At 46.7% G+C, this 21,089-nt stretch overlaps 1 protein-coding gene across 1 annotated transcript; it reads right to left on the bottom strand.

Annotated features, from left to right (window-relative positions):
* Positions 1 to 958: 958 nt before the first annotated feature.
* On the bottom strand, positions 959 to 4,470 carry LOC115776580 (hepatitis A virus cellular receptor 2 homolog). The gene is made up of 3 exons (XM_030724304.1): positions 3,989 to 4,470; positions 1,761 to 2,123; positions 959 to 1,523 (listed from the first exon to the last, which is right to left on the bottom strand). The coding sequence occupies exons 1-3, from the start codon at positions 4,074 to 4,076 to the stop codon at positions 1,381 to 1,383; spliced, it is 594 nt and encodes a 197-aa protein (XP_030580164.1). The 5' UTR covers positions 4,077 to 4,470; the 3' UTR covers positions 959 to 1,380.
* Positions 4,471 to 21,089: the final 16,619 nt, after the last annotated feature.

The raw sequence follows: 21,089 nt of genomic DNA, 5'->3' as shown, positions 1-21,089 counted from the left end.
AGTATACACACTGGTAGATTTACTTTGGACTGATTCAAGGTGAGAGAAAAGCTGAATCAACACTTTCAGCAGGTTAAAACAGCTTTTATAGCCACAGAAAAAGTTGGATTAAGAAAATATTCAGTCCTAATACATGTGAAACTTTGTCAGTGATGAATAAATTTGCATGAAAAAACAAAGAAATTAAGCACCGATACATGAACAGCTCTTGAAATGTTTAAACTTAAAAAACTGAAGAGTTTCCTTCATGGAAGGAAAAGTTAAAGCTAACAGATCAGAGGAGGAAAGATCAGACTCTGCAGCTACGTGGAAATGCTTTCTCTCTTTGGTTTCATATTAGTGTTATAACCAATATTACTGAATCCACATAAGTAGGACTGCAACTATCAGTTATTCCATCAATTACCTGAGTAACAGGATAAGAAATACTTTTTTCACATTAACAGTTCATCTGCATATTTTAACTTCCGTACTGCAGTTTTTCCCTGTGTGAAACAAACAGCTGCTCCACCTGAGCTCACCGTCTCTATAACGGCTCCGCCTCTTTGTGCTTGTGCAGACAGACTGCAGTAAATCAGCTGACTGCTGTTGTTGTGTTATCAGTGTTTATGTTGTTAAACTGGGGGCTGTGTGAGCGTAATCTTCTAATGCTTTATATTCACAAGCATTCTCCTAAATACGTTTCTACTGCAGGTCTATATTTAGTCACTAATCAGGGATTAAAGTATAAAAAATATTTTGATGAGGAAGGGGTCCTTCCGGTACCGAACGGTCGGCGCTCACTAGCCAACTGCGATTATAGCGATCTGTTCTGGGAGCTGAAGTAGAGAAAAAATAACAGCTGAAATTCTCAGCACAGTGAACACAACACACGAACACGCAGAGAGCGGTGGAGGCGGAAAAACATGTCAGCGATGATCGCTCAGTGTTAAAGGGAATCCGTCACAGCGACGGAGAACTTTATAGAATCTGAGGGTTTTTTTTCTAACTCCTGATCTTCCACTCCAGTGCAGTAGGTGGTGGTAATGCATCTCTAAGCTGGTTTGTCATTAAACCCACAAGAAGAAGACGACAGACCTGTAATGTAGCTAATGTAGGAGAAATGAGATACGCTGCGGAGTTTAAACGAAGCATCGAAGCAACAAATTTGTTTTGTGGATATTTTATAATCAAATTATTCGAGTTACTCGAGGAATCGTTACAGCCCTACACCGACCTTTGACTGTTTGTTAGATTCTGACATATTAAATTAAAATCAAACCAGAAACTGACCATGTTTGACATCTACCTCCTGAATGTTCAGCATTATTCATTTCTGTCTGTCCTCAGATCATCTCTCTTCCTCACTTTCAGTGACACCAGTAGCAGGAGACTTGGACTTCAGAGGTCAAAAGGTCTCAGACCTTTATGTTTTCTGTAGATCACAAATCCAGCAACAGCAGCAACAAGAAGCACAGCAGCAACTGACAGACCCACGATCGGTCCAACAGATCCTCCATCCTCTGTGGTTCCTCCTGTTGGACCTGCAGGTAGAAACAGGTGTGAGGTGTCAGCTGTCAGGTAGGTGATGAGTGAAGAACAGAACAGAATCCATTTCCTCTTCAAACTGCTGTCAGACATTATCTACTGCACTCTGATCACATCACTCAGACCAGCTGCTTTCTACTAAGTCTCATCAACAACATCTTTAGAAACAAACATCAACAACCAGGAAGCAGCTTCACCTCTGATCACAGACACACTGAACTCTGCTCACTCACCTGGAGGATCAACTCTCAGGCTGATGATGCTGATGGGCTCAGTCTTCAGGTTAGCTCTCTTCCTGCGGTTTGTTCCTCTCTGGGCGACTCGACACTCGTATGTTCCAGCATCAGCAGCTGTCACGTTCTTCAGGATCAAAGACACGTCTCCATCCTTCATCTGTCTGTCCTGCAGATCCACCCGGTTCTTAAAGGATGGATGCTGCTGATCTGGATAAGATCGTTCATCTCGGAACAAAAGGACATATTTATTTTCCAGGTCAGCTCTGCTCCACTCTACAACTATGATGGGAATGTTGTTGTTTGGAGCTCGACCTGGCAGAGTGACATTTTTTCCAGACTCAGCTGTGATGACGTTTTGGTCTGAAAGAGAAACAACGCAGAGCAGAGGTTAAAGGTCAAAGTACAGATGTTCACTTCTACAGCAGCCAATCAGAGTGAAGATCAACTGTGTTTAAAATTAGTTTCTAAAAAGTCTCACTTACAACACCTGCTCCCTCACCTCCTCTCCACAACTGTACCAATAAACAGGTCAGTAGTTGGCTCAGCTCAGAATAAAAACTAAACCTCTTAAAATAGAAATATTGTTTCAGTTCTGTTCAGAGTGTCAGTATAAAATCAGCTGGAAGCTCCACGTTCTCACAGAAGTGGAACTGATTCTCTGCTGAGGGAAAACGTTTCACATGTGCAGCTTGTTAAGCCGCACTTTATAAAAACCACTGAATGAAACACAGACTGTGTCACAGTCACAGGAATGTGTGTGTATTCATTTGGTGTTTTAGAAAATGTACTGATTCTGATATGATGCTGAGCCTCTTTCACACTGCTGGAAACACTGAACACCTGTTCAATCAGGTAAATTACTTTCACTTTGATATGCAATAACTAAAGTTATTTCCACATGTCTTCATCAGGCTGTGGGAGCGATTGCATTAATGTTGAAATGGATCCAGTTTAAAGTGTCAGAGCTGTAATGTGCAGCTGTCACCTTAGTAATAAACAGCAGCACTCAGAAAATCATCAACTGGAATTAAAATGTTCATTTTACTAGTTTTTACCAAATTAATGACTTTCTGCAGCATTCAGCTCATCTTTGATGCAGCAATATTATATTTTTGTTCTTTACAGATTTTATTATTAGTATTCTTTCCATTCAACACTGTTGTTGCATAAAATGACTCTTCTAAATACATAAGAACATATTTTATTAGTCAGAATGCAGCACAGCTTCCTTTGGTGATGTTGATCAGGTACTCATAGTACCAGCAGAGAATCTATAATGATTTATAAGAGCTTATTGTAAACAATATAATTAATAAAAACATGATACTTCTAGCTGATGTTAACTCTGAACACATTACCTGCTCCAGTGTAAGTTGTGCATTAGTTACCACGATGATCTGAAGAGCTATCTTTGTGACTTTAGGCTTGATACAGCTCCAACCCTTTATCCATACAACACCTCCTGCAGGCTGTGGCATCTCAGGATGCCACAGCCAGTGTGAACACTGACTTCAGCTTCTGTTCTTTTACCTCAGAAGTCAAACCTGGGAGTGAAGTCACCTCTGAGATGACTGCATTTCATTAGCAAATTAGGAAACACGTGAATTCATCTGTCACAAGCAAAACAACAACATGTCTGTTTTCTGCATAAATTCCTGCTTCAGAATGATTTTCTACTGCAATGTTCATCCAAGCAACGTTGGAGCAGCTCCACCAACCCCAACTTCACACTCTAAGACGCAGCAGTGCACATAAACAGTGACAAAACTGTAGTTTCACTGTTGTGTAGTTGTGCTAGCATTGTGCTGTATTGCTCATTAATGATTAATAACAGACTGGTGACCTGTCTTTGGCCCTGGAATAGCCTCCAGACTGTGGACTCCGGAGACCGCAGTCTGGAGATTATTCCAGGTACGACAGGACTGCACACCGGACAGGTCACCCCATGGATGAACTCCACCTTTCTGTGGAGCAAAAGAAATCGTGTTTTATTTATTTCCCGAATGACGTCAAGTCCAGCTCTGACCTCCATCTGATCAGAGGAACGCAACAACATTATTATACTAATGTTTACAAGCACTGCTGCCATCTTGGGATTGTTCTGTCAGGGCTTCTCCGAGTTTGTGATCGCTGAATTTCGTAGCTGATTCCTTACTAGGTTACAGAGAAATACGATTACAGTGAAGGGAATGACCTTCAGATGGTTTCTAACAGATGAACCTCACCTGCTGAGACAAACACGAAGATGCCAAAAAACAGCAAAGTCGAGCGGAGCGGATCGCATGTTCCCGAAGCCATTTCCGTGTTTAGCATCTAAGCTAACACGGAAATGATTCGCAAACATGTGATCGCAGACATGACGTAACTTTTTGCCCATTTTGTCTACAGTAAGACCCGAATCACACAGTCCTGGAGACTGGCCCGATAACGGTTCGCTAACAATGGACCGTGAGGGAAAATTATAATTTTCGGACCGGTTGTGAGCGGCTGACTGCTTGATGGCAGTCACAGAGAAATGGTAGCTAAGTTAGCAGCCACGCTAGCCCTTCATGACCCACTGGTAACCACCGTCCTGGCAACAATTCCCCAAACCGGCTAGCAAACACCCCCCTGTGATTGCTTCGGTAGCTAGCATATCGCTGCAGCTGAGGTGATAAATTTGTGTAAATTTGTGTACAAACATTACAGCGTTACTCCGTGCTGGAGTAAAACTCTAAAAAGCGTACACAACCCGGAAACAGAGACCGGTTACCTTCAAAGTAAAATTAGCACCATCCGAATCATGATTGTTGCAGCGCTGAGGCACAACTTTTACTTTGAAGGCGAACTGTTTTCATTCCCCGGTTTGTGGCATATTTTTGCAGTTTTGCTGCATTCATTAAAAAACAAAAAACACAAAAAAGTGCACCTCAGATTTTACCATTTTACCAATATGATTTCTCCCATTTGAAGTTGTTTTATCAGGGCGATTGATAAGAGAGGACCATCGTATGCACCAGTATAGCCATTTTGATCAGTGTTTGGGACTTTCTACTAGATTACAAAAAGGCAATTTAATGGCTAATGTAAAAAATTACTTTCTTTGAGGAGTAATTTATAAGAAAAAATAAAGTATAACAGAATACTGTAGCGATTCTCTTAGTTAGAGAGCGTGTTGATGTTGTGGGATTTCGGACTGTTCGGGAGGTTCGTGAAGGCAGCATGGAGAGAGAGAAAAGACCAAGAGCTTGCCTGTGTGTGTGTGTTGCTGTTCCGTTGTTGTAGTCGTGGTTGGCGTGGCTGTGGCCTACAGCAGCCGTTTTTCTGGTAATAAAGACGACCTTTGTTGTGAACATCGCCGACTGTGGAAGTGTGTTTACAACGTTACATTGGTGTCAGAAGTCAAACTGCTAACCGTCGGCTAGCCCTGCTTCGGCTACCTCAGTTGACAGCCTGCGCTAACTATGGCAGCGCAGCGAGATGTGGCCGGGGCCCGCCCGAAGATCAAGAGAGAGGCTATGGACAGTGACTTTGGGGGCACGCTGGGTCCTGAGGGAGCGGACAGTGCCGGAGAGCGTTTGGCCCGCCTCAGACGGACTGCCGGAGGCCTGGCGGCCGCCGCTGGCTTTAGCCCATCGACTGCAGGAATATACGCGGGCGCGGAGACGCCCGCCCCGAACAGCGCGGGGCCCGTGCTTGGCGATAGTGGCGCCCGGCCCTGCCAGGCAAATGTGAAAACCCCCAAGTACTCCGGTAAGGCTGACTGGGAGGCCTTCCATGCTCAATTTGAACTGTTAGCGCATGCTGCGGCCTGGTCCACAGACACTAAAGCACTCCAGCTAGCCTTGTGCCTCACTGACGACGCTTTGGCATGCCTGCTGCTGCTTAGCCCAGCGGAGAGGGGTGACTACAGGGCTCTGGTTGGTGCTCTGCAGCGGCGGTTTGGGCAGTGTGGCCAGCCTGCTGTCCTGCGGTCCGAACTGACGAGTAGACGGAGACAACCGGGTGAGCCGCTTCGCGCTTTGGCTAATGACATTGAGATGCTAGCGAAGAAAGCATATGCCCACATGCCCATCGACGTGCAGAACGAGCTGGCCAGAGACCAGTTCATCCGCGCCATTATCCCTGGTGAGCTGCGCATCCAGACTCAGCTTTCCCACCCCCGCAATCTGCACGAGGCCCTGGAGATGGCCTTGGAGAGGGAGGCCGTGGTGGCTTCTGCGGGGTGCGACCATAGCGAGTATGACCCGGTGGTGAGGGCTGCGGTGCCGGAGGCCCCGGGCCAGGGGGTGCCAGCTTGGGCGGCCGAATTGACCGAACTGGTTCGAGGCGTGTCTCTACAATCTTCACGCCGCAGTGCTCGTCCTCGCCGAGACCCTCCTGTTTGCTGGACGTGCGGACAGCTGGGCCACATCAGCGTGCGATGCCCAGACCGTGCCGGTGTTCAGGGAAACGCCTCAGGGCCTGCGTAGGCGGGACGGCGCAGGCCCCTTCTTCTGTGTCCCAATCCGCCGGGGCGCCGGTGGACAGAGCCCAACGGTACAGCTGGGGGTGCGGGGCTCAGCTCCCCCCAGAAGCAGACGACAGCACAGAGTCCGCAAGGGTGGTGGGCTGGACGCGTGCAGGGGATTTTTGTCACATCCCCATCACCCTGGCAGGGGCTCCGTGCACAGCTCTGGTCGACACTGGCTCCACTGCGACCTTGATGAGACCTGACGTGGTGCCGGTGGGAACCCAGTTGGAACCAACTACAGTAAAACTGCGTACAGTGACTGGTGAGTTAGCCCCGATGTTGGGAAAAGGACTGGTCCCTATTCAGGTGGGGGGCCTGGGAGTGAACTTGGAGGTGTGGGTGGCAGCGGTGCAGGACGTTTGCATATTAGGCCTGGACTTTCTGCGGGCCTCACAGAGTGTCTTAGACCTGGGGAATAACACGCTGACCTTTCCAGGGGGCCCCATGGTTGACCTGGTGCGCCCCGCACAGGCCCCGAACCTACACCCGCCAAAGTCGAGAGCAGCGGGGGTGCACCATGAGGCACACCTTCCGCCCCCGATCTACCCCCCTGCACCCCTGTCCCCTGACCCTGATTTAGCCACCGTGGTGGGTTCTCCTGCCTCAGACCAGCACACTGTAATGGGGGAGGGGGATAGACTGGCAGTAGTGAGGGACATATGGACACGTAGCTGCCAAGATTTAGATCATCCACAGCGGGAGGAGCTGTGGCAGGTGCTGCTGGAGTTCAAGGACATTTTTGCTCTGTCAGAAGACGAGGTAGGCTTAACTCACCTTCTGCAGCACGACATTGACACGGGAGATGCACGGCCTGTGAAGTCACGCCCTCGCCGCCTCCCCCTGGCGCATCAGGCTGCGGCTGATAGTGCGATCGGGGAGATGCTCAGGGCTGGCGTCATTGAACCCTCCGACAGCCCCTGGGCCTCGGGGGTTGTGATGGTTAAAAAGAAGAAGAGCCCCAAAATGAGATTCTGTGTCGATTTTAGGCCGTTGAACAGTGTGACTAAGAAAGACTCATACCCGCTGCCCCGCATCGATGAGTGCCTGGATTTGGTTTCCGGCTCTTCCTGGTTCTCCTCGCTGGACCTGCGTAGCGGGTATTGGCAAGTGCCCCTCAGCCCCGCAGCCAGACCAAAGACTGCTTTCAGCACAGGCAGGGGGCTGTGGCAATTCCGTGTTCTCTGCTTCGGCCTATGCAATGCGCCGGCCACGTTTGAAAGGTTGATGGAAAAGGTGCTGGCCGATATTCCCCGACAGGAATGTTTGGTCTACTTGGACGACATCCTGGTCCACGGAAGTTCCTTCGAGGCAGCTCTGGCATCCCTGCGGCAGATTCTACAGCGGATAGCGGCAGCGGGCCTGAAACTCCACCCCGATAAGTGCTGCTTTATGAGGAAAGAGCTGGAGTTCCTGGGACACAAAATCGGGGGTGAGGGTATCAGTACGCTGGAGGAGAAAGTGCAGGCGGTGAAGGACTGGCCAACCCCCACAAACTTGAAGGACTTAAAGAGCTTCCTTGGTCTGGCGTCCTACTACAGGCGGTTTGTAAGGGGGTTCTCCTGTATTGCTGCGCCCCTGTTCCGCCTGCAGAAAAAGGATAGTGACTTTGACTGGTCAGCAGGATGTGAACAGGCTTTTGAGCGGCTGAAAAACGCCCTAACAGAATCTCCCACCCTCGCCACCCCGGACCCCAGTCTGCCGTTTATTCTAGACACAGATGCCAGCGATGTCGGAATGGGGGCAGTGTTGAGCCAGGTGGGGCCAGCGGGGGAGAGAGTGGTGGCGTACTTCAGCAGAACCTTTAATAAGGCTGAACGACGCTACTGTGTGACGCGAAGGGAGCTCCTGGCCATAGTACGGGCAATAAGTCACTTCAGGTACTACCTTTGTGGCCTGCCCTTCACTGTCCGGTCAGACCATTCAGCCTTGCAGTGGCTAATGGCGTTTAAGGAGCCAGAGGGGCAGATTGCACGCTGGCTGGAGGAATTAGCGCCATACGTCTTCGAAGTGAAGTACCGAGCGGGGGCTCACCATGCCAACGCAGATGCCATGTCCCGCCGCCCCTGTGCTCCAGCTGGTTGCCGGTACTGCGAAAAGCGGGAAGCCCGGGAGGAGGAGCTCCGGGCTGGGGGAGAGCATGATTCCGGGTGTAGCGGAGGTGAGCTGGCCTGCAGAGTGGCACAGGTGATTGACCCGCTCGAGTGGAGAGCGCAACAGGAGCAGGATGTTGACCTCCGGCCAGTGCTACAATGGGTGGAGTCTGGTCAAAGACCGCAGTGGAGCGGAGTGGCTGGATACTCACCTGCAACTAAAGGACTGTTTGTGAAATTTTCAGCTCTCCGAGTAAAGGACGGAGTGCTGCAGAGAGCCTGGAAGGAGCCAGCTACAGGGGAGGAGAGGTGGCAGGTGGTGGTCCCCAGGGCCCTGAGGGAGGCAGTTTTGAAGGCCTCCCACGGAACCGCCGGGGTGGGGCATTTTGGAGTTTCCAAAACCCTTTGGCGGCTCCGGCAGAGTTTCTACTGGGGGCAGCTCAGGAGGGATGTTGAGGACTTTTGCCGCCGGTGTGACCTCTGTGCAGCGCACAAGGGTCCCTCAGACCAGTCCCGGGCCCAGCTACAGCAGTTAGCAGTGGGAGCCCCGATGGAGAGAGTAGCAGTGGACGTGATGGGGCCTTTTCCACGCACAGACAGAGGAAATCGTTATGTCTTAGTTGCCATGGACTACTTCACAAAATGGCCGGAGGCATATGCCATACCCGACCAGGAGGCGGAGACGGTGGTCGACAGGCTGGTGGAGGGCATGTTTGCCAGGTTCGGGATGGCAGAAACCATTCACAGTGACCAGGGAAGGAACTTTGAGTCGGCTGTTTTCTCTGTCATGTGTGAGCGCTTAGGGATGCGAAAGACCCGGACGACACCGTTACACCCGCAGAGTGATGGGCTCGTCGAGCGCTTCAACAGGACCCTGGCGAAACAGCTGGCCATCCTCACTGCAGAGCACCAGCGTGATTGGGACATGCATCTCCCCCTTGTTTTGTTGGCGTATAGGTCCGCTGTGCAGGATTCCACCTTGTGTACGCCTGCCCTGCTCATGCTGGGGCGAGAGCTACGGACGCCAGCGGAGATGGCACTGGGGAGGCCTCCGGACGCTCCGGTAGTCGTACCGGGTCCGGAATACGCCAGGAGACTGCAGGACCGGCTGGAGTCGGCCCATGCTTTTGCCCGTGATCAGCTGGAGAAAGCGGGAATGAGACAGAAAAGGAATTATGACTTGAGGGTAAAAGGGAAAGACTTCAGGGCCGGTGACCTTGTGTGGGTGTACAGCCCGAGGAGGAAGAAAGGCCGGTGCCCTAAGCTGGACTGCCACTGGGTGGGGCCTTGTGTAGTGGTAGAGAAGCTGGGGGAAGTGGTGTACAGGGTTCAGCTGCCGACTAGGGGGAGACGAGTGGCCCTTCATAGAGACAGGCTGGCTCCATATAAGGGTGATGTGCGCCCGGTCCAGTCGACCCCCCTGAGAAATGAAACAGCCACAGCCCCAGACTCACTGACTGTGCCCCCTTCTACTGCCCCACAGCTTCCTCCACTTTTGCACCCGATCCCAGATCAAAAGCAGGGTGCTGCAGGACAGCAGACACAGCCCAAGTGTCGTCTACAAGGGGGCTGCAGAGGCAGAGAAGACCCCCAGGTCACCTCAGAGACTTTGTACGGGATCCCTCGGGGCGAGGGATTTAGTGAGGGGGGGCAATGTAGCGATTCTCTTAGTTAGAGAGCGTGTTGATGTTGTGGGATTTCGGACTGTTCGGGAGGTTCGTGAAGGCAGCATGGAGAGAGAGAAAAGACCGAGAGCTTGCCTGTGTGTGTGTGTTGCTGTTCCGTTGCTGTAGTCGTGGTTGGCGTGGCTGTGGCCTACAGCAGCCGTTTTTCTGGTAATAAAGACGACCTTTGTTGTGAACATCGCCGACTGTGGAAGTGTGTTTACAACGTTACAATACTTTTTGCAGTAACAATACCAACCTTGTTGCAGATTAAGCAGAATCGCTGAGGATAGGACGCTGTTAGCTGGAAGTTATTTCTCAGCGATCCATGCCTTCAAACAGCAAAACCTCCCTCTCCACAACCACCTCATCCGGGGGACCAGACCTGGACCATGAGCCTAAAGTGAGGGAAAAATAACACATAAAAGACAACTGGGATGTGAATCGGTGGACCTTATTGCATACAAAGAGATGAATCAGTCAAAACCATAAATTTTATGCATCATTTACAGCACTATACTCACTTGTTAATGTAGGTCAGAACAATCTGGAACAGCATTTGTGCTGCAGATGTCTGCAAGTTGTCACAGTATTACAGCATCTAGGTAGTGCTACAGAAGAGGAGAAAGCAAAGGAACATTTTTTTACGTGGCAGGTAATATCAACATTTCTAACAATAAACTTCAGCAAACACATTCAATGTTTGTGGGCAGTTTGTCAAACTGGAGGATGCTGAGTCCACCACGTTCTACACAGAGCTGCGGTTGTAAGGTGGTTGGCATCTTGCATGGTGGTTATTCCTGAACCAGGTGATGGATGTTGGAAATGAAGGCAGCCATCAAGTTAAAGAAGTTCACTGAAGCCACGGAAAAAGACTTTCAGAGTGCCTTGAAGCGATTCTGACAAACTGTCAGGAATCTCAGGAAGAGAAACAAGTGCTCTACTCACAGGGATGAATAGTGCAGATGGGGTGCAATATAGTGGGGCAATGGAAGGAATACTTTGAGAACCTCCATAATTCCACTGACATGACTCCTGTAGTGCATACAGAGCATGGAAATGATGACATCACAGTTCATCTGTTAGTCAGATGTCAGATTAAGAAGGAACATTGTGGTTGTTGACCTGGTTGTGGAAACCAGGTTGTGTGTTGGAGCTGGCCCTTCCAGTCTATTTGTTTTATGTTTTGTTTACTTCAACTGTGTCCTTCGGGGCATCCTGCAACGGGTTCTGTAGGAGTATTCAGTCCATGTACAACTGCAGCGAGAGCTTGGTCTGCATTGCCGGCAACAAGTTAGACTCAGTTCCAGTCATTGTTCCAGGGCTGCCCTGTGTCACAGGTTCTGCTCATAGTTTTTATGGACAGAATTTCTGGGCATAGCCAAGTGGTAGAAAGCTTTCTCCCATGGTGGCCTGTTAGAATATCTACTTAATTTTGCAGAATATGTGGTTCTGTTGGCTTCATCAGGTGGTGCCTCAGCTTGTACTGGAGCAGTTTGCAGCCAAATGTGAACTGGAGGGTATGAGAAATATAACCTCTATGTCAGAAAAGGGTGGAATGTCCTCTCCAGTTCAAGGATGAGTGGCTGCCTCAAGTACTCTCAGCTTGCTTTTTCCCACGACAGACCGGTGCAGCGTCCGGTCTGTCGTGTAGATCCAGCCCCACTTTGTCTGTCAATCTCCCGTTCCCTTCTCCCGTTTCTTGTGAATAAGACCCCAAGATACTTGAACTGCTCCACCTGGAGCAGAAACTTGTTCCTGAGCTGAGGTGGGCATGCCGCCCTTTTCCGGCTGAGGACCATGACCTCAGATTTAGAGGTGCCATGGAAGAAGAATAAAAAGGTTATCAAGTTGTCTCACATCCTGGCTGTTGTGTCCTTGAATACAAAAGAGTAGTATAGAGGAACAACACAAATGGCCTGTGCAAATGGGCCAGACACTCAGTACTCCCACAGCACCTCCCTCAAAGCACACTGAGGGACTTTCAGTTCAATTCAATTTTATTTACATAGCGCCAAATTACAACAGTCACCTCAAGGCGCTTTATAATATAAGGTAAAGACCCTACAATATTTGAACAGTTGCCTTCTCCAAGTCCACAAACCACACCCAGGTGGGCAAACTCCCACACACACTCAAATATCCTTTAGAGGATGAAGAGGATGAGGATGAAGAGCTGGTCCAGGGTTCTGTGACCAGGAAGAAAACCACATTGTTCCTTTTGAAATTGAGGCTTGACTGAAGGGCGGACCCTCCTTTCTAGCACCCTGGTGTAGACCTTTCTGGGGAGACTTCAACAACTCAGTGTGACTCTCATCCATCCCTGGGGCCCTGTCACCAAGGAGTTGTTTCACCACCTCAGTGACCTTATCCCTAGTAATAGGCGAACTCTCCCCCTTGTCCTCAGACTGTTTTCACTACAGAAGGCATGTCATTGGAATTAAGGAGGCTCTCAAAGTATTCCTTCCACCACCTGATTATAGCCTCAGTTGAAGTCAGCAGCGCCTCGCCAGGACTACAGACTGCGTCAGTGGAGCACTCTTCCCTCCAGAGTCGCCTGACGGTTTGCCAGAATCGCTTTGAGGCCTACCAAAATTCTGTTTTCATGGCCTCACTGAACTTCTCCCACACCCAAATATTTGCTTCAGCCACTGGCGGAGCTGCATTCCGTTGAGTGGTGAAGTCTCCCAGCAGGACAATGGAGTCACCAGATGGAGCACTCCCTTGAGCACTGTACCCAGCAACTCCAAGGAGGGTGGGTACTCTGACCTGTCATTTGGTGCACACGTGCTGTGTGTTACCACAGTGATGGAGGTAGGATTTGGACCCAAATACAGATCCGAGAAATGAGCATAAATTCAGAAAAGGCAGCTTTATTGCTGAGCTCACTCAGAAGATAAGTAAACAGGACAAGGCTTTGCAGGGCGACAAATCCAAGGAACAGAGAATCTTTAGGAAACATGAAAAACAGAACACTGCCAGGAGGCGATGACTCCACAAAGGGTAAGGAGAAATGCAAAGCATATGTAAAAATAAGGTAATCAGGGAAGTAGGAACGGCTGGAGAGGAGGACACAAAATGCAAATCTAAAAGCACTGCACAACGACAACTCACAAAATAAAACAGGAAGAGATAGCAAACAGGAAAAAGACTCCACCACCCCCCCCCGAGTCACCTTCACACACACAGTTGTATAAATAAATAAACTATGTAACAAAATCTTACATAAATATTGTCTAATGCATAAATCAGTCTGATACTTTTCCTCTTCATCTCAAAGAATAAATCTGAACTGCAGAGAAAAATGCAGAGAAACATCATCAAGCATAGCAACAAAATTCCAGCCGCATTTCCACTGACAGACACGTCAAACATGTCTGAGGACATTTTTTACATGCCGAGGTTTGACTGTAATCTGTACAACTGTACAATCATGAATGTTTGTCATAACAAAACAGGCGAAACAGAGTTTAACAGGTTCAGTTCTTCAATGATCTCCACACCAACATAACCTCTCTGATCATCAATCATCAGCTACATACTGAAGATCATCATCATCATCAAAGGTCTTCAGAATGATTTCCCTGTATAAAAATCTAGATTGTACTATGGAGGAGGCAGCATTTAGCTGTAGCCTCCATCAAACCACAGCTGTTCATGGAATCTGATGTGTTTTCACAGATTAAAGCAGCCAACAGTAAATCAGATGCTTCCACTAACTCCAGCTGAGCTTCATGTGTAACAGGAAGCAGTAAAGTGAAGCTTTAATCCTGCTTCATTAACATGAACAATCTGTTAATCCACTGAAGCTCACAGACTTCAGTCAGATCAGCTAAAAGCCTGAAAGAGGTCATTTTAAACACTTACTGTTGATGAAGGAGCTCTGAGAGCCTCAAACACTCTGCTGATCATCAGGAGGAAAATGATCCACTGACAGAGCAAATAGTAAAAATAAAGAAAGTAGAAGAAAACAATCTGTTGGTTAAGTGAGCTCCGTACTCCGTAATGTGGCTGACCAAACAACCCGTATTTCCCTGTCAGCTGTTTTAAAGACACACCTTAACCTGTTTGACCTCATAGCAGAAATCTTAGCAACCACATTCCCTGACTCCTGCTCGGCTCTGAGCTCCATGCATTTGACTAACAAATACTACAAACCTAAAATAACAGATGTGACTGTAACAGGAAGTGAAGCACAGTGTGGTGAGCAGACTTTACCCTCCACCCATTTGGTCTAATGATAACACTGGAAGAAGATAGATGAATAAATGATGTGATGATAAAATAATAATAAAGTACAAGGTCACTCTGGCCAACATGTTTAGACACTAAAAAGAACATTTAAAATTACACACAAAATCCAAAAACCTTCTATCAAAGGGATTATTCCAAAATACCTGAAATTCAAATCAATTTATTTATGTAGCACCAAAGCACAACAGTCACCTCGAGGTGCTTTATATTGTAAAGTAAAGACCCTAAAATAATTACAGAGAAAACCCAGCAGTCAGAAATATGAGCAGCACTTAGTGGCAGTGGGAAGGATAAACTCCCTTTAACAGGAAGAAACCTCCAGCAGAACCAGGCTCAGGGAGGGGGGGTCATCTGCTGAGCCCGCTCAGCTGATTCAAATGTTATCAGTCCATTAAATGCACATCATCAACAGTTATCAGACCCACAGTTAAGGGCCAGGAGGGGCCATCTCCACCTCCTAGCAGGTCAAAAAGGTTGTTATCATCATTCTAATCGAGGGTCACTGCTCTGGTGTGACGTGGACTGGAGTGGGTGTCTTTTGTCTTGTTTTGAATCATCTCATATCATGTCTCATGTGGGGTAGGTGGCTGCTTAAAAGACGTTATATCATGAAGGTAAAAAGTTTTTAATTTTTACCTGCATTTCCTGAATAATAACAGGTGGCTCTGTGTCTGCTTCCAAACATTCTGAATATAGTTGACATTTGCTCTAAGAAGGTCTGAAGGAATTGCTAAAATCAGCTTTGTGGTCACACAAACAGTGTCACATTTCATGAAGGCCTCAGTTCTGGTTAAACTGCTTCAACAGTGTGTGTTTGTTGTTGGTACAGCTCTGTGGGTGTCATATCACATCATATGACCTGCTGTAAAAGTGCATTAATCAGGGCACCGGGGTGGCTCAGGGGACGAGCAGGCGACCGTGTATTCTGCACGGCTGAGCGGTCAGCACAGGTTTGAGTCCCATTCTGTCACTGTTTACTGTGTGTCTTCCCCGTCTGTCCTCCTGCTTTCCTGTTTCTCTCTACAAGAACTGTCCAATAAACCTGTAAAACATTCCAAAATCATCTTTTTAAAAAAAAAAAGTAAATTCATCAAAGACAGAATCAAATGATTAAGTTAAAATTAATCAGCAACTACTCTGATTATGTAGTTTGCTTCTTTTCCTGTATATTAATCGTCCACTGAGGCGACAGCAGAGACAGAAACCTGTCAGCACGATCAGTTAAAGGTCAGCAGGACAAATGTGATGAAACTCTGCAGGAGAGAAAAGATGGAGTCATGTGACCCAGAGGAACCATTAAAGGTTCATTTGTTTCTCTGTGCTGGCAGCGAGTGAACACTAGAAAAACACTCTTTATGATCACAGTGCTGAAGTCGAGTCCAGGCTGCTGAACTGGGATCATAACGGTTCTACAGCACCCCCTGGTGGATGACAGAGACTCGGTGCCCAAAGCTAAATGTGTGTAGCCATATTTTATGTATATTTCCTTACATTAAGACACATTATGATCACAGACAAATATTATATTTTTAATAGAATCTTCAACTTATTGTAATGCACCATAATCAAATATAAAGGCATGCATCACCAATGCATGTTTAACAGGAACTATCATTTAAACTGATCTTTTTTCATGTTGGTGTTGAGAGTGAAACTTCCACAGCACTCCATCAACATCCTGTTCCAGCAGATATATTTAAACTTTACAGTCAGTTTAGTTTGATGCTCAAACAAATTAAAACATCAATTAAAACAGACATTAACCTGGGGGGGCAGGCAGAGTAGAACAGTTCAGGGGACTGATCCATGTGCAGGATAGACCAGAGGAACAGTTTGAGGACCAGAGCGTTGGAGGTGGTCTAGGAGGCAGCCAACGGTCACACAGGTTGTCTCAGAGTGATGCTAGCCACTCAGGACACCAATGAATGAACATTATACCAAACATCTCTGTCTGCCTTTGAAGCTGAGTGGAAACAGGAGCTCTGCTGTTGTGTTTCTCTTTCCTATCAGAGACCCACTCTAGATGGAAAACCTGGAATAAGGTTTTCTGTCAGTTTGGTTCTGATAAACCTTACAGGAGTGACCCCAAAAACAAAACAAAACAAAAAAGCAGAAATTTGGCTCAAATATGTAACTAGGAATTCAAACTCTAAATTCACCCCTAAACTCTGGGACTATAAGACATTATATGACAAATATACAAAGAAAAATCAGGAAGGGGACAAATCCTTTATCATCATCTGAGTCACGTATTCACATGTTTATCAGACACCAAAATACTTCATTTCTCTGCTGAAAATCTGCTTCTGGTATTTGAGTCATGTCAGCTGCTGCTGGTTGGTTTCAAGGTGAGAAAAACAATGTTCAGCATCAAAGAGGCACATCCTGTGCTGGAGCTGCTCTGTGCACTCTGCAGACACTACATGATGCCCCTGCTATTCTTAGTCTGCAGTTGTTGCTCGATGTTACTGCGCTCTGCACTGAGCTGATGTGCATATCAGTTAGCCACAACCAAACAGGAACAAACAAATTTTCCATTGCACATCTTCTTGAAACTGAGAGAACCACATGAGAAACATATACGAGTTTATTAATGCTGCAGGAATCCAGGAAACAAGAGCAAAATGCACCTTTAAAACTTCAGATGAAGTCCTGATTCTTATTAATTGAGAAAAAAATAGACAGAAAACATACAAATCTCTTTAACACATGGATGGTCTGTGAGGTGCTGGGGGAGCAGTCAGAGAGCAGCAGCTGGACGTCAGTGGTTGGACTGGTGGATACTTCAGTGAAGAGTAGACGACGTCTGGCTCTGGTTTAAAGTCTGAACACAAACACACACAGTTCAAACAACAGGAAACATGATTACAAGCTTTGGAGTTCAATCAAGACCTCCAACCTGCACCTCTCTGCATCACACAGTCCCAGTTCACACTGTACTGGGACCACTTCACACTGTACTGGGACCAGTGGCACCCTCTGCCTTTTACAGCAGGTTCACACTAGCCTCTTTCCCACCAACAGGGTTCTGGTGCCGGTGTTTTGTTTTTTTTGTTTTTTCTCTTTTCTTTTTTTTCCCTTTCCTTTCTGCCTGTCACGCCTGGTATAAATAAATAAAATCAAATAAAAATACAAACTAAATACATACTAACAAGAGTAGCCTATTGTAAAACTTACAGAGCTATTCTTGGAAAAGCAAATATGTTTGGTACACCAGCGTATTCGGATCATATTCTGATTATGAAAACTGCCAGACATGACAGGCTATTAAAAAAAAAAAAAAAAAAAGGTATAGGAATGAATTTTTGTACCCTAGTGGCTGCTGGAGGCCATTCTGTAGCTCTGGCAGTGGTCATCCTGTACCTTCTTGCACAGCCGCAAATGCCGCTGTGTGAGAACTAACACCTCCACATCTTAAACCAGAGTCCTCAGGTAGGAAGGGGTGGAGCTTACAGTTTGGGTCAGCAAGGAGTTGCTGAATAAAGAGGAGTTTCAGGCCCCGTTTGAATGAGTTTATTTGAAGTAGAAATGGTGTCATTTTGCTGTTTTTGTTTTCAAAAAGTAGCACAGTAGTGCAGTTCCTGCTGTCAGGCCACAAGTTGGCAGTGTGGATATAGTAGCTGCTACCATAGTGCCCATGTGCCAGTGGCCCCGTTTTCAAAAAGTAGCATTTTGCCTGTTTACAAGAAAGCCTGTTTAGACCGAAGCGTTTTAGAAGTGCTTCAGTCTGAAGCCGGCTTATAAAAAGTATAATTTTACACCGTTCTTGTGTAAACGGGAGGCTGAAACCCATCTGAAATCTTTGTCGTATTAACAGGGCCTCAAGAACTGTGTAAAAGAGGAAAGACAACTCTGTAACTGCCCTCCATCTCTGTTTTTTTTTTTTTTTTTTGGGGGGGGGGGGGGGGTGTCAGCTGTGAGTAGTTGAATATCCTTCACAAGTCTGAGCTCTGAATTTGAGTCAGGATCTGTTAGCTTAGCTTAGTATGATGGTTGTAAACAGGGAGAGCAGCTAGCTTAGCTATGTCCAAGGTTAAACAGCAGCTGTACCTGGGCCTCCTTGATCTGATGGTTGTTGGTCCATAACTGATGTCTTCAGTTGTCACTGCTGAGTAGACTGCAGCTGAATCAGTGTCTGCAGAATAAATAATGAAATAATAAACTAATAAGACACATTTACACTTTTGCAGCTACAATAGATATACTACTGTTGCATTATCACACTACAGCATTTTTATCATCATTTCTAATGTTGCATCATGAATAAATTAGGTTATGACTTTCAGCTTTTCCTCTTCTTAACACCTGTGCTGTGAAACACAGACTGACCACAGAGAGCTGGGGGGGGGGTCTGTGAAAGACAACAGCGGGCGACCACAAAGCTGCCACCTTCTTTCAGAGCAGACTGACACTCTTCACCACAGAGCATCAAACATGTTCTCACAACACAAACACTGTTCGGGTCAGAGAAGCACACACTGCCGTGAGAAGCAGTTTTAGAGTATAGTTAAACTAGAATTACGTGGTTATTAACTTTATGATGAGAATTGAAGCAGAGACTGGATTTAAAGTGCAACACTGGAAGTAATTCATATTGACTCTGAAAGACCTTCTGGTGTGTGCAGAGGTTTGGTGTCATGATGCACACTGGCTGGTTTGGGTCCATCTCCTTCCAGCCAGGAATTGTGAGCAAGCTTTCATCACCCCTTTGTGGAAGCTTTCTGAGGTTCCAGTCTTCAGCCCAACCAGCTGCATGCTATCAACTTCAGCAAGCACAATATCAAAGGGCCAGATACTGCACTCAGTCTCTGCCTGAATGCCTGGCTCACTAGTGTGCGGTTTCCTGCTGGGTGAAGGGTTCTAGACCTGCTTCCACGATCAACTTGTCAACCCGTTCTTTTCTAGCTCCCCTCATGCTCTCACTGCTGCCAAATGATTCTTGGTTCTTCTCTTAGGTTTAATGAAGCTATTGGCTGAGTGGCCGTGACATTTAGAGATACTTTCCTCTTTTTTAAACAAACAGCCCTGTGCTGAAACACCTGCAGTTCAAGGGTTTTCTTTCTATCAGAAGCAGGAAGCTGGACCACTGCAGAGCTGTTAGCTTCAGGTAACCACACACCACAAACACACAGTCCAGCTCACAGTCAACAACACTCAGTAAGCTCAGGGTGAAACACACATGATTACATTTGACTAAGCTGATCAATTTTTACATACAATAAAAAAAATCCTCATTGTGTACTTTTAAGCACATTGACTTATATCTGAACTATAATAAAAGGAGCTGAAAGGGTCTGAACCTCATCAGTAAGAAAGAGTCACATGTTTCCTGTGTTAGCTGTTGATTGGTTCTTTCAGAGCAGGGGTGTGGCAATGATCATGTTTGCTGTTACAGACTTTAAAGCAGGATTCAGCTCACCCTTTATTTCTATTTTTAATATTTGGCACTTGGTTTATAAAAACTCTTGATATACTCTCAAATATCATCACACAATAAAATATACCCTAATTATATCTTATTAAAACACCCTTGAACTCAGACGTCAGAAAAAATACTGATCCCCAAACCCAATGAAGAAAACACAACACTACCTCTGATTCGTCTGATTGGCTGTCGCCAATGATTTGATATTTTGCATTCATTATACAAGATGTCAGTGATGATGTCATCTTCTTCTTCTTGATCTGCTGAAATTATTCAAAATGAACAATAATAGGAATTAAATATCTAAACAGAGATCACATTAAGAAAGTCGTTATTGTGATCATAATGAATGAACTTTATTCTACTAAACAAACTCAAAGATGAAAGATCAGGAAGTCTGAGTCTCACCTTCAGGTTTGCTGTGAACACATCGTCTCACCAGCAGAACCAGTAACACCAGTAGAACCACAACACAGACTGATCCAACAAATGACATCACAGAGAGAACAGCAGGAAAGAGTGATGGAGAAAGAGTGATGGAGGTGGATGTAGGTGTAGGTGTGGATGTAGGTGGAGGTGTGGATGTAGGTGGAGGTGTGGTGGTGTGTCTCTCTAAAATAAAGCAAACACAGTCATTAAGTTCTGGTCACATTGTGAATGTTGAAACCTGCAGAAACACAGACAGGTGAGTGTGTCACCTGTGACAGTGATCCAGCTGGATGGAGACTCTCCATGACCGCTGATGTCACACTTGTAGAGGCCTTCATCAGACCTGGAAACATGCTGGATGGTCATGTGACCTGTAGGCTGCTTCCTGATGAGGGAGCCATCTTTATAGAAAGAAGCTGGGAGGTTGGAGGGAGTGGTCTTTGTTTGACAGAGCAGAGTGACGTCATCTCCCTCCATCACAGGGAGGACAGGACTCTGCAGGATCACTGATCCACCTCAACACAGAGACAAACTACAGCATTTCATCCATTTACACACAGCTTCATCAACACTAACTCCACACACTCAGCTTACCAGAGACTGTGAGCTTAACCATGTTACTGATGGCACCCTCTCTGGACTCACACCAGTAAACACCACTGTCCCATGGGAAAATGTGACTGATGTTACAGGAAGAACCAGCTGGAAGTCCCCACTCATCTCCACACTGAGCCCTCTGTACATTGCTTGTGTTCCTCCTCAGAGTCCATCCAGCAGAGCTGTCGTCCTCCTCACAGCTCAGAGACACAAAGTCTCCTTCAAAGAACTGAGAGCTGCTGGGACTCACAGTCAGACGAGCTGTGAGGGTTACAATGAAACATGAAGCCAAACAGGTCATATTAGTGAGCATTTATCAGGTTGAAGCTGTGACAGAAGAAGGTTACTGACCTTGGTTTGTTGTGCAGCTCAGCA

Source organism: Archocentrus centrarchus, unplaced genomic scaffold (genome assembly GCF_007364275.1).
Source record: "Archocentrus centrarchus isolate MPI-CPG fArcCen1 unplaced genomic scaffold, fArcCen1 scaffold_33_ctg1, whole genome shotgun sequence".
Taxonomy (NCBI): domain Eukaryota; kingdom Metazoa; phylum Chordata; class Actinopteri; order Cichliformes; family Cichlidae; genus Archocentrus; species Archocentrus centrarchus.
The sequence above is the reverse complement of the archived record's forward strand: the minus strand, read 5'-3'. Positions and strand labels throughout refer to the sequence as shown.